At 39.6% G+C, this 14,255-nt stretch overlaps 2 protein-coding genes across 2 annotated transcripts in view; both read right to left on the reverse strand.

Annotated features, from left to right (window-relative positions):
- LOC138011559 (large ribosomal subunit protein eL20-like) overlaps positions 1 to 6,557 on the reverse strand; it is a 7,086-nt gene extending 529 nt beyond the window's left edge. The window contains exons 1-4 of the mRNA XM_068858625.1: positions 6,443 to 6,557; positions 4,249 to 4,428; positions 3,111 to 3,240; positions 1,588 to 1,697 (exon numbers count right to left, since the gene is read on the reverse strand). Coding sequence (XP_068714726.1) covers positions 1,588 to 1,697; positions 3,111 to 3,240; positions 4,249 to 4,428; positions 6,443 to 6,460 — 438 coding nt within the window. The 5' untranslated portion in view covers positions 6,461 to 6,557. The remainder of the gene's footprint in view (positions 1 to 1,587; positions 1,698 to 3,110; positions 3,241 to 4,248; positions 4,429 to 6,442) is intronic.
- Positions 6,558 to 8,089: 1,532 nt separating this feature from the next.
- LOC138011558 (N-acetylaspartate synthetase-like) lies at positions 8,090 to 13,037 on the reverse strand. Its single transcript, XM_068858624.1, has 2 exons — positions 12,505 to 13,037; positions 8,090 to 9,759 (listed from the first exon to the last, which is right to left on the reverse strand). Exons 1-2 carry the CDS (start codon positions 12,868 to 12,870, stop codon positions 9,448 to 9,450), a joined length of 678 nt encoding a protein of 225 aa, XP_068714725.1. The 5' UTR covers positions 12,871 to 13,037; the 3' UTR covers positions 8,090 to 9,447.
- Positions 13,038 to 14,255: the final 1,218 nt, after the last annotated feature.

Below are 14,255 nucleotides of genomic sequence, written 5' to 3' on the forward strand. Positions count from 1 at the left end.
TGGCCGACTGTTGGCCGACAGTTGGGCAACAGTCGGCCGACTGTCGGCTGACAGTCGGCCGACAGTTGGGCAACAGTCGGCCGACAATTTGTGTTATGTTTGAGGCCAAAGTGTTGGCCGACTGTCGGCCAACAGTCGGCCGACAGTCGGTGACCTGTTGGCAACCTGTCGGTAACGTGTCGGTAACCTGTCAGCGGGACAAACTAAAATAATCGTAAGCATTTACTTGTCTATTGCTTCTAAACTACGCGAAAAGAGCTAAAGGCAGTTCATAACGATACCTTGAGCAGCACTTATACTACTAATATGGCTTTTGTCCACTGTTTTAGCGTTGGCTAGCGATACTTGCCCACATTGTAAACATCATTCATACATACATGACATACCATAAGAGGCCGCGTTGCATTGTAGGGCGATTTGAAGGAGAGTGTTTGTCTCCTCTACTAACTATGTATTGATACGTAGCTTATGGTTTTCAGAGTTTTTAGCAGAGTTTTCGATTAAATTATCTTCCAATGCGATTCTTAGATTGTCTGGTGTGTTGTAAATTACGCAAGTGATATATCCTATACGCATCTGATAACAACCGATAACAGTTGATCGGTAAGTAGGTGAAGTCTGTCGAGTCATACATCACCATTACGGAATGTCACGTTAACTGCTCGTTTTTACCACAATTTTTCTTTTTTCTTAACCGATTGGTAACCTGTTGGTTAGCTGTCGGTAGACTGTCGGTAAGCTGTCGGTCAACTGTCGGCCGACAGTTGACCGACAGTCGGCCGACAGGATTTTTGGGGAGCTCTTCTTCACAATTACCAAAATCCATAGGTTTCCATGGTATTTAACGCTGAATAATGCTACCCATGAAAGCGTTAATTTGCTGATTTCAGTTTGCAGTGTCCCCAATTAGTACTCCAACACTAGAACACTAGACACTCAAAATAAATATTTGAAGTTCCTTTCCCTTCCTTTTGAGCAACCCGGGCTTGGTCGTAAAATCCCTCTATAATTGGGAGACCTGACAGGATCACAATAGACCTTTTTGGCTTGTACATTTTGTTTTCCCAATACAGATCATGTGATAATACTCAGGAGGCTTGGTCCTTTGTTTTGTTCATTAATTAAGAAGAGTGCATGCAGGCACATGATCTGTATTGGGAAAACAAAATGTACAAGCCGAAAAGGTCCATTCTATGGACTGTGACAAACACCATGTCCAAATACAGTTCTTACAGCAAAAAAAAAAAAAAACATTCTGACACCCTCACAGCTAATATTGGTGTTTGGCACAAACAAAGGGAAGATTAATAGTCACGTAAAAATGCTCATTATGTCAACAGAGCTTTATCTCCCTCTATCAAGTGGTACTAATACATGTAGTACAACACATGGCAAAATAAGAGCCTGACAAGAAAAAAATATGCTTGTTGATGACAAACTTAACCCACGCTCTCCTAAAAGTGACACTAATAGATTTTACTGTCTTGCTCCAAACAGATTTACCGGTACTTGTCTGGGTGGGGAGCAGTCCAGGGGTGACAAACATAGTCTTGTACTGTACTTAAAAGTGTTAATTAATTAACTCACATGAAACTGTTTGACATGTGGCCTTCTGCATTTGTTGGCAGGAATTGCATTCACTTTAATGATCTGAATGCTAGATCCACGTGCACGATGCCTAGCAGCCATATCACGATCTGTAAACATAAAATCAAATGAATGATTACTGTACATTCCACTAATAATATACATGAAAAGATTTCTGCAATCGGATTGGCTGAGAGAAATGTAGTTTTCCATTAACAGAGCAGAAATGTACATTATTAATAAGTAATCGCATGATTTTTCTCTGTGCAATTTGGAAGAAATAAGCACTTCTAAATTTTTTCAAAGACAACAAATTGCACTCGTCCAATTTTGGTTGTCTTTGAATAAATTTACTTGTGCTCATTTATTTCAAATTGCACTCAAAATCATGTGATTACCTATACTAATTATACATTACATTTGTTACTGCCAGCACTACCCAAAAGTTCTTGAGGGAATGTGAGTATGCCAACCCTTTCCCTCCTAAAACAGCTACTGATAGATTTTACAAAGGAGAGAAATGATCCTCCTACTTACGTGGACAATAAGCAACTGTGTGGCTTCATAGCTCAGTTGGTAGAACATTGCACTGGCATGGGATAAGCCATGGGTTTGAATCCCCTTGGAACCAACTGAGTTAATTTTTCTAGGTGTCTATAATAGACAATACTGCTTAAATTGTCCAGGTACTACGAAAACCAATGATTTGTGGAATGTGCCTGAATTCCCAAGTCACTGTCCACTTCTGTTACTTTTGATGAAATTCCTTTCCCAAGGGTTTAAGGTATACTAGCTATAACGGCCGCAACAAAGCAAAAACATGTTTTCAAAATTTATCTCTGTTTTCTTTGGCAATCACAGAAAAACTTCCCATGAAGAAACCTGTGGTGAAGTGGCCCCCTTTTCCCATGTCTTGTATAATCTTCATTCTCAAGTCTTCTGCTAGAGCTTTTTGGCCGTTAATGGCATTTACGCATGATACATAATTAACAGTTATCATTTTACACTGTTTAAACTGACTAGATTGTTATTATATATATATATATATATATTATGTATTATTTTATTTTTCATTGTATACATATATTATCGTTTATTATATTTCTGCTTATTGGGAAACCTGCTTGTTAGGGAAGTAATTCCTGTTTCGGGTTCTCCCTCATAGCTTGTTTTAATGCTCTTTTGTATTTATCTTGCTATGTGAAATTATTAAAGTAAAGTAAAGAGCCTTCCATGTGCGCTCAGTTCTGCCAATTCCTCTTAAGAATTTGAGCTACTTAAGTGTGAAAGAGGGCAGGGTAAATTCCCATCCATTCCACAGATCAGTGGTTTTCGCAGTAAGTACAAGGATCACTTCTCTCTTTCATCTATAGCCTGCACTTCAAATACGCACATAGATTTCGTTTACAGATTTCACTCAGTCTAATCCCAGACCATTTCACTGGTCAATGGGAACTTTCTAAAGAGGAAAAGGGTTTTGTAGGTATTTTTTAAAGTCTAAGGGTCTAATGCTTTCTACTCACAACAAGAAGTAACAGCTCCAGCAACAGTCAAGTCACGGTACTCCCTGTACATGTTATGGGTTCCACTGCGAGAATCATAACGCAACCAAACACCAAAGTTCTTTATTTGCAGGGGCTTCATTTCATAGATCTGTAAACAGACAATGACAAAATGCTTGGAAAAAACTCCATTTAAATTCCATCACCATCATCTGTTAGGAATATTTTTGTATGATCAATGCACTGTGCTACTTTGAAAGTAGCAATGCAAATAAGTAAAAAAAGGGAAAAGGAAATTGCCCACAAGAGATGCTTAAGTGGAGACATTTTTTCATCTGAGAACATTTTTTAAAAACAAGCAAGAAAGATGACATTAACCATCAGGCCCCAGATGTTTGAAGGGTGGATAGCGCTATCCACTGGATATGTCTCAAGTGGTTTTGCTAGTTTTTACCCACTGGGTAGTGATTTATCCGGTGGGTAGCATTATCCACCTTTTGAACATTTGTGCATGCCTCTTACTGTTACTTGGGCATCAAATTGAGTTTGAGAAAAAGTTAAACTGTCTTGTCAGACTAAAAGCAGTAAAAAATTCAAAACCACATTCCATATGGCACTTATCTAGCATGAATAAATGGAAAAAGGGTGTTTGATCTCTTCAGCAAATTGGAAAACATCAGAGATTGTAATAGTCGTTAGCCAAATAATGTATCTTTCTGTCTACCCACTTTCCAAGCTCGAGTGTGAATTTTTTTTTAAATGCTCTTTATCAGGAAAAGACCAAAGCTGATACTCAAAGTACAGTGTAACTCTATTTGCATGAAACTGTGTGAACACTCATGTTATTGCTTACTTATTTGGATCGTTGTAATTCACACACATGCATTTCTGTCATATTAGTCACTTATGTTACATTCTTCACATTCGACAACGATGACATGGGGTTGTTGAAACGTTGTGGAACGTTTTCCTTTCCAAATGTTTTTCACAATAAATTTCATCTGACACCACATTGGCATAAAAAATAGGGCCTCAGTGATCTTCAACAAAATGAAACAAAAAATTTGCTATCCTTGTACGTAGTTACAGTGTTGTTAGAGCAAAGTACAGTGTATTACTTTATATTCTAATCCGCAAGCATTACACCAGTGGCACATACCCGCTTGCATGAAACTATTTCTCCACGAGTCTTCTTGATCTTTTTTAACCTTGAACAAAAATACCAGTATTTCGATTTGGCCACAACGTCATCTGGGGCAAAAATCCTCATTTTGTAGAGAGGTGGAGAGGTGTTATTCCCACTTGGTACAGCTCTGCCAATGATTTCATATTCTTTAAGCTAAAGCATGACAAAAATTAAAAAGGAAGGTAAAGAAGCATAAGCAAACAAAGCATACTAGGAGAAGGATCATAACATGCAGAACTTGCTGAAGAACTCTTTTCTTCGAAGAAAAGAGGGAGGATTAAAATCATCATCGAACTTTACAGTCAGAAACGAAGGACAAGACAACAGAAAACTGATTCTCTCTTAGCTGTTATCTTCTTTTAACATTAACCTGAATTCTACTATTCTGAAATGTTTCCATTACATGGCTAGGCGCAAAAGGCAATGTCAATATTAGGTCTTCAAATCCTTTATAGCATAAGTTTAACCATATAAGAAACTCAGGTTTAGGATCCCTTCCTCTGACAACTTAATTTTTAACTCACAAATGCTACCTTTTTCACATACAATCGTGGTCAAAAGTTGTTGGGAATGTTACGGGCATCAGTTCACTTCACACCCAATTCGATTATTCTCACTATTGGCTGAACTATTTGCGAAATACCATGCTCTTGTGGCTCCCCCTCCCCCATATTCGATGCTGGAGTTCTTCAGGCAAGAAAGAGGGTTATCTGTAAAATGAAGCTACCTTCCCAACACTTTTGTCCATGATTGTGGCTATTTTAGTGTTAAAGGAGAAGTTCACTCCAAAATGGCACTTTTTACCCATCTCAGAGTACGAAGTTAGTGTAAAGATAATGTAGTTCCTGAAGTTTCAACTTTCAAAGCTTTCTAACCTTATTAAATCCTTAGTTGAAGTGGCGTTAAATCCTGCACGATCACTAAATTACCTTAGCAGCCTGGCGGTATGTTCATGATGTCATTGAGCTCAACCTAAAGTTTAGCGCAAGCTTGAACACCAAAGCTATTAAGATTCCTCTTCGTATTCTACTTATGCCTTTTAACTCAGCTACGTAAATTGTTCAAATAGGTCAGAAAGAGACAGCAAAAGAGGTATTTCTTTCAATTGTAACCCAGTAAAGAGAAAAAGCAAAGCCACGGCTAAGACAAGAAGTTCATGTAAAGGAGGAAAACATATTTCATGTTCAGACCACTTCACTGACTGTTTATTTGACAAAGGAAACAAAATTCCTTTATCAATGCACTCTGGTTCAAAGCGATATGGCTCAGTCGAGTTGTTTGCTTCATGAGAAGTGTTCTCAGCTGAGCGCAACAACGTCACAAAAGGGTTGCCAGGTTGCTAAGTATAATCCAAGATGGTGGCCAGCATGTGTGTATTTTTGGCCACTTTTGAAAAGGCTTTCACAAGGTTAGAAAGCTATTTCAAGATTGAAATTTCTGTTAAAAGCTGTTCTTTGCATGAACTTTCTATTAATTGATGAAAAAAAATTGCTTCGAGAAAGGCAAAAAGAGAGTGGTTTCTTGAATACTCCTCTTTATTCATCACATGAAGGTAAGTCATCATTGAAGAAAATTTAGTAATCGGATTTCACTAATTAAAGTAATTCGTGTAGCACGGTGAAAAAAACCTTAAAACCAAAGAGTTTTAACAATCAAAATTGTCTTACTAGAGGTTTACCCAAGGAAGGGAACCAAGTTTAACAAAAACCACTCTGAACACAGGAATAACTTGACAACTTGCGTGCAAATAACACAACAGCACAAAACGACTACACTGTTAAGTAAGCTGAAACAACGTAAAAACACCAGTCCCTTTCTGGAGCCTCAAACATTGAAGTTACCTTGATCACAACAACTGGTCAAATACGTGTGATGACGGTGTGATGGTTTGGGATATCACTGCATTTTTATCTAAACTATTATTGAAAACTTTAAGCCTCTTTTTCCAAAACAATCTCTCCGCTCATTTGGTTTAATAAACATAAAAAAGTACAACGATGGTGTTGTACGAAAACTATGTTTTAACCATCTAAATTGTTTTTAGAACGTAAACGAAATTTATCAATTTATTACGCAGTGTGCTAAGCATGGTATCACTAGAGGTGAAATCAGTCTTATTTTCGGACTTTCGCGTACTAACAAAATGGGAAAATCATATTTTTACTACCTGCCCTCGGACCTTCATTTTCAACACGAGGGAAGAAGAGAAATAATTTAGAGCTGCTGGGGGTAATATGGCGTCGCGCGAAGCCTGCTGGGTCCTCAGTACCAATCCCTTTGTTTTTTTGTTTGGGCTGAGTGAACGATGAAGATGTGACGCAGAGACGAGGGATGATGATCCCGAGAGTTCGATGATAACAGTCCGAGCTCAAATCACGGCCGCAGTAGGAATTGAGGGAGGGGAGCAATTTTAGTTTAATTAGTTTTTTGCAGTAGGGGCTAGACCTTAACGGCAATCTGTAAAGCTCATCACGTGATCAGTCGATAGGTGCCATCACACTATCTAGAATAGCAGATCAACAATTATTGAAAAAAGTTCTAGCGAGACGTGCCTCGACATACCTAAGTTATCTTCAGCCGCAAAATTAAAGCTCGTCACAACATAATGGGGTCTTTGTACATCCGTCATACAACACTCTATTTTTTTTTATTTCCAAAATTTCCAACCCCTGAACAAAAGAAGTCAGTGCTTCAACAGCCAATGAACCTGTGGACCCAGTTGTTCGAAGCGGCCAATTAAATTAATCATTCGCACACACTATGGCTGATACTTGGAATCCTGCCGTTTTGCACAATGCGATATTCAAAACCCTTAGCTGGAACTTCTAAAGTGAAATAAAAATCCGGGGTAGATACAGAACTGAAAGGTTGGAGGACAAGTTAAAATTACCATTGATAAAGTGGTGCATGCCGTAGATCTGCAGTATTTAGGTGTTAGCAACAATTTCAAAACGGGTTAGCCTTTCGAGGACTGTGAATAACTTTATTCCAATACTCTTAAGGGTTCTTTCGATTGACCGTATTCCGGAGTAGGAATACGTGGAATAGAAGTTTGAAATCGTTCATTTTTACGGAGATTCACATTAAAATTGTCAAACACCTGCTAAAATACTATTTTAAACATATCCTATTACCCTTGCCGCTTCAAAACGCCAGATACGTTATTCCGGAATAGGGTCAATCGAACGCACCCTTAGAGCTTAGGAATTTTCAGTGGCTTGTCTTTCTGGTTTGGTGGATATTGGGTTCCGTCTCTCAGCCTCTTCGAAATCTTTTCCTTGAGTTCACTGAAAGTTACACTTCTAAGTTTAAAATGAGTTTTTTTGGAGTGATTACACGCAAAGGGACATGTGGTTTTCGAGGATTTCTTATGATGATGATGATAAAAACGCTCTTTGGTTGTTTCTTCGGCTTTCAAATGAAATTCTGGAAATTAACGATCTCTGATAGAAAAGTTAGAGTATTAGTTAAGGAGAGCGAGAGGGTCACGAGGAAGTTTTTCAAAACCGACATATTTATTGAGAAAATAATTTCTCTGGATGAGAACAAATAAGATTTATACACCTTGCGATAACAAAAAACTTCTATTAAAAATTAGATCAAGTTACAATCCCGGACAAAATTGTTCAGACATTTTAAAACTCCTTGTCCATATAGATCTTCATATCTTATTAACTTTTGTTCCATGAAATGAATCTTGAAAAAATGGTACCCATACCAGAAAAACAATGTGTGGGTGGGTGGGGGAATGACCTTGGTTTGGTCTTCTTTCAGGTTATGGTAAATAAGTGAAAAAAACGGGAAAAGTCTCAAATCTTTTTGTCCAAGGCCCCGTTTATATGGAGAAGAGTTGTCCCGGGTAGAAGGGTAACTCGCCAACCCGAGCTACTCTGGGCGAGCCAACGTTTCTTTCATTTCCTTATAAAACACGGCGAACCGTTTACATGAGAGCTGAAAAGTTGGCGCGGCTAGAAGGGTGACCCGCCTAGCCGGATCACCCTTTTTCGACGGTAGGGTCACCCTCTTAGCCGGGCCAACCTTTGTCCATGTAAACACTTTGGCTCGTCTACTCGTGTCAACTCGGTAACGGCAAGATAATATTAGGGAGCTTAAGCACCCGCGTGTTTGAGACACAACCGGCAACCGGAAGTGAGCTGTTTTCCTTTTTAACTTGTCTTCCACACAACCACATTTACATTGCCAAGTATCTTTTCTCCATCAGAAATGATTAGTATAAAAATCTGGGAGATACCAGTGTCCTGGCACGCGAAATGTTCACTTCCGGTTGCCGTCCGCGTCTTAAAAACGCGCTTGCTTAAGCTCCCTAATTAATGAAAGCATGCGCGAGCGGTCTCTTCTCATTCCCTTGTTGTTCAAAAGGTGGATAACGCTATCCACCGGATAAATCTTTATCCAGCGGATTAACACTAGCAAAACCAATTGAGTTATCTATCCACCCACCCTTCGAACAACTGCGGCCTGATGATTAAAACTGAGGCGGGAAGCTCCTGAGGCCCGTTTCTTGAAAGTCCCGAAAACTTTTCGGGCTCGAAAAGCCATTTTTGAAACTGCCAACCGCTTGTTTTAGAATGCCGATCCTTTTAATATGTTTTCGAGGCAACAAAAAGGAAAATAAACGTGAAGTTTGACGACTCAAATCCTCTCCATTCTTGAGATACAAAGGGAATTGTGGCACCCGAAAATGGCCCGTAAAGTTTCGAGACTTTTGACAAACGGGCCCCTGACTCGGGCAAAAGGGTCAATTTTTTTCTCACGTAAACGCTCGCTAAAGATGACTCCTTTGGGACGGTGACCCTCTTATCCGGGACAACTTTTCTCCATATAAACAGGGCCCAAGGGTAATTTTTTAATTTACATTGCATTACAAGAAATGATAATGAACTGTCAATGGAAAATTGAACTATCGACCTCGTGGTGTGTAAGTAAAAACAACGCACGACTGTCTGTGGGTAAAGTTTAACTTCCGGACATTAGAGTTAGCGAAGTTCACGTCATGTAACCAAGGGTACATGACCGGCTAAATCCGAGAGAGCATTCTTATGATCTTAGAAGAGTTTCTCAATCTGCATACAATGGCGTGACATGTCCGACATGGACACACAGATTGTTCCTTTCTGTGATGTGACCTTATCCAGACCTTGTTAACACGTGTTAACCTTGCCGTGCAATAAAGACGTCGTGTTTGATCTTTATCTTGCTGTAATTCATGCCATAAGTCTTTGTCTCATTACTTCCAGGGAGTTCCATCACCAACTCTTTGTAATCGCATTCTTGGCAAAATTTCAACGCTTCTTGTAAAAGCCTCTTGGCGATATCTTTTCTTTTCCCTCGAAAACACGTTTCCACTGAAATTCGCCTCACAGCTGCAATATTCTCAGATTTTTCTTCCACAGCGATGAAGCCAACTATTGAGCTGTCGAACTCCGCCACTAAAAAGTTGGAATTCTCCTTCGAGAGGTAGTGCTGTAAATCAAATCAGAAATGAGAAAAAATGTTTTTAAGATGTGTTAATTAAAAAAGGCCGAAATGGTGACAACAAAACCGCAAAACAGTCTGAAAACACCCGATTTCCGATATAAACACAACGACTTCCCTGATCCCTGTTGGCGCGGCGGGCCGGCGTTGAGAGAAGGGGGGTCATGATAAGTTATTAGGGTAACTGAAGCCCCCAATCATTCGATGCCCTACGCGCTAACAGTGTTCAAAGTCCACGGCGAAGTTTGATGAGAGCCTGGTTACGCAATGGAAACTGTGTCGTCTCTCAAAAACTATGGGTTCATATACGACTAAAAAATTTCTTTTGACCGTGTTGCACTGTGTTGTGTTGGGCGGCAAAACTGAGGGTTATGGTTTCGTGTTGCCTTTGGGTTGATGTTCCAACCTATCTTTTGATTTGGGGGTGTAGCAGAGAGAATCCAGGTGTTGATACTCTTCTAAAGAGAGCTGCCACTTAAATATTTAGACAAAAATGAAAATACACTATTATTGAAAACAGAGAAAACGAGTCAAAATAGAGGCCACCAGCGCCACCTGCGTTATTGGTCTCCTTCACCTTTACTCTTTTACGAGGCAGTGGAAAGTGAGTGGTCTTTTGTTTTGCAAAACAAAAGACCGCCCCCTTTCCATTGGATCCCTTTCAGGAGCTTGTGCCTTGATAACATGGTATCGAACTCAACCTGGATCGATTTCGGTATCGGTATTAAATTACGCCACAGACAAAAAAGCTGACGTCACAACCGATTGTTGATACATGTCGTAATCCTGGAGATCTCGCAATTGATACCTGAATACCACGTGTTTTGGCCTCATTTTTCACGTGGCCGGTCTTGCTCGCGTGTTTATGTCGGGGTAGAGTCCATCTTAAAAGTTTACGATGAGATCTAAGGCATGGCAGGTATTTTCCATTGACTGGTTTTAGCCTTAACGCGTTTAATATTTGATGTCGTTATAGGTCTTAACGACTGTCACGATTACCTCAAAAAACATTTCTACTCCTGAAGAGGAAATGTACTCATGTGCTTACAAGTTTCCATAGCATGAACAGGAAAGGGAAAAAAATGAAGCCAATACATTTAAGTCTATGAAAAATTTTTTTGCACCCTCAAAATGTTCAACTCCATGTAGAAAATAAAGATATGAGAGTTATCCAGACCAATGATTAGGTCTGGAATCTTCACTGCACGCACACCAATAATTTCAGGAATGTAAGCTGGTCTTCATTGGCAGTGGTTGGATTGCTGAATTTAAGCACACGAATTTTCTTTCCAGTGTTGTGTTTTGCTTTCTTTTCTTCTCGTTTTTTTTTAGCATCAATTACCAGGTGTTTTACTGGGGTTTTCGGGAATTATGACATTTTTCCCTGCCACCTGACATCCCTTATGTAATAGTTACGGTTCGCGCCTATTCCTTTTGAACTTTCACCTTGTATTGTAAATTAACCGAGAATTACGAACTCTCTTGTTTCGAAAATGAACAATCATTTGAAAATCACTGGTTACATCCGGATTCTCTCAACCTCCAAATTACCAGACAGTCAAAATATCATTGTCAATGGTGCTAACGCAGAGTGAGCGATAAGCTTGAGTTAAAGGTCGAATCAGAGAAAAAAACAGGATATTTATGCTGAAAAAGTCGAACCAAAATCATTCAAGTGTTCGCTTCACACTTCGAATATTTCGTGCTTTGTACTAATTCCGAAACAGGACATTGCAAAATCTGATGGCAAACAACGCACCCCACGGGAAATTTTCTTTTATATGATTGGAACAGGATCACAAAGGTTTGAGATATGAAAGGATTGCCTCTCAAAAATTAAACTCAAAAGGGTGTATATCGGGCAAAAAACTGAAATAAGTAAGCAAGTGTTTTTTCTCTGTTTACACCGTTTTGCGGTTTTGAAAACGAAGTCCAAAAGTAATGATAAGCCTGAACGCCAGACGAGTGCCTCTTGAAAAAAAAAAAAAAACCGGCGTTTGAATGCCGCTTTGTCTAATGAAATGAAATGCATCTCCTGCGGTAATAACGCCTCAGTATATCCGCCAAGGAAACGCTGCTTTTTCATTACAATCTACAGCAATGTTCACAGAAACAGATGAAAATCACCTTACAGTAATCATTTATACATTTGTAAAGATATGAAAAGTTCATTTCTCATTTCATAGATTCGACAGTTTTTTTGTCAGATACTAAGTACCATTAAATTTTTGTAAAAATTTCTGGGTTTTTTTTTTGCCACTTGTTTTCATTCATTAATGACTTCTACTTTAACTAAAACGCACTTCAGTGCTTCACAACTTGAATGCAATAAGCAACATTATCAGCCGAGTTGGTTTGCAGAGTTTTCGTTTTTTTGCCGGTATGGCAGTTACTGTGATTTCGAGGAAACTACCATTCCAATATATGCAACACTTCGTTTTTGGTACCTCTATATCTCACGGAGTTTTATTTTTTCCCTTCTTTCTGAATGTTTTCTCAGCATTTTTAATGAAATTTTCTCTTTCTAAATTGTTTGAAATAAAATGATTGTTATCGCAAGGCGCACGCTCTTCCTGTTTATTCAACTATTTTCCACGTGTGGGCAACCTTTAACTGCACCACTTAGCTTTCCCTGGGTTTGCATGGGCGCGGTACTCATAAGAAGCAGAGAAATACATGTTTGCTTTCATGTATAAATGTATATACTGCATGCACTGATTAGAGCTGACTCACTTGTGTAATGTTTGCCAAATCCCCTTTCAGTGAACTCGTCAGATATTTATAAAACCATCTATAGATGTACAAGAAAATACCAGAGAAGGCAACGACAATACCAAACAGGGCAAGGAAACAGGAGCGTACGAGAAGAACTCCGGTCGCTACGAAAACCAAATGCAGAAGAACGGCCGGTGGACTCCTAACAGTTTGCACAAACATAGGCCACAAAAGACATCTTGTCTCTTCTAAGAATAAATTGTGAATGCGGTGCGTATCCGCGTTTTCGAAACGTCTGACGCGCAAATCCCGGTCCAAAGTCGGCAAGCGGCGGCTACCTGTTGTTGATTTCGTGTCAAGACAATTGCATTCCGTTGTTAACATTGTGACGCACTTAACGGTTTTCCAACAAGTTGTAAGCTTGCTAAAAAAATCGAAGTTATTTCACTTGCGTGAAATGCAGTGCAGAGTTCTGTTGCTTGCTTTGGGCGATAGCGACTGAAGAGCTTTTGTCACTGCTCGTGTCAGATCACGTACCCGCGAACAAATAACCTGACTGATCTGCGCTATATTTAGTACTCGTTCAAATACGGAAATCCCAAAAGGTTAATAACTTGACCTCGTGTGTTCTTCAGTGAGGTCCTTATCATCAGAACAACAATTCAAAAATGTACCCTCCCCCCCCCCTTAAATTCACAAAGCTTGGACCAGATCAACCGAATCAAATAACGAAAAACAAATGAGAAATTTGGTGAAGTGACCGTAAAAAGGCAGCCCGCGAAAATAACATTCTACGGAAGGTTGAGAAATTTCCAGAACCACCAGCTCTCTCACGTTTGGAGAAGAGCCAATGGTGGCCGTTAGGTCTAAAAACCTATGACTGGTTACGACTTCACAAACACATTAGAAACCTGTGTGGTGTGGAAAGAGTTGCACCCACAAATTTTCCACCCTATAAGATTTTAAGAAAAGAAGGCACTGCAAAGAAGTATTTTCACCTCAAAAGTCAATACTCGTATAACAGTTTCTTGCCAAGGATGTGTGAGATTTGGAGGTGGTAGACACCTCAATTAAATATCTTTGTCCAAGCTTGAAAAAGATTGTGGGGGGAAAAGACAAGCTCCAAATTTTGAAGGGAGAAAAACAAACTTCTCATTTGTCAGCGTATGTTTCCGAGTCATTTATTCTTTGGACTCTGGAATCAGTTCAGACAGAAGCACGCCACAGGGAGGTTCATTGATTGCATCTGTCAATAAGTCTCGCCCACTCGTTGTTGTGTACGACCTGTCAAAATGGCCGAGAAATGATGCCTCAGGGGCACACTGAACGCACAGAAACTTTTAGGTCATCAGGCAACTTCATGAAGGAATAGACAGTTAAGAACCAGGTTCAATTCATCCCCGGCTTTGTAAACAACGCTGACGGTACGCGACAAAACGCACGAAACACTGACGATTTGAAACGGTGCGTGCGCTGACATGAGACATTACGTACGTAGTGGTCACGAGCGCCTGCGTTTGACAGACAGATCAACTAGTTTGCATCACGTACCACGAAATAACGACGTCCTCAAACCCTTGAAAACGTGACTGCTTGGTCTTTGTTTACGTCCAAGAGCGCCACTATTGTAACATAATAAGATTTCTCTTTTAAAAAAGAGAGAAGTTTAGAGTATACAAGCCCAGAGCAGGACATTGGGTGACCTACTATCGCATAAAAGGGAAGAGAAATTCACGAGTACGGTGAAATGAGTTTAAAGGTGGGATGGG

The sequence above is a fragment of the Montipora foliosa genome, chromosome 7 (assembly GCF_036669935.1).
Source record: "Montipora foliosa isolate CH-2021 chromosome 7, ASM3666993v2, whole genome shotgun sequence".
Classification (NCBI taxonomy): Eukaryota; Metazoa; Cnidaria; class Anthozoa; order Scleractinia; family Acroporidae; genus Montipora; species Montipora foliosa.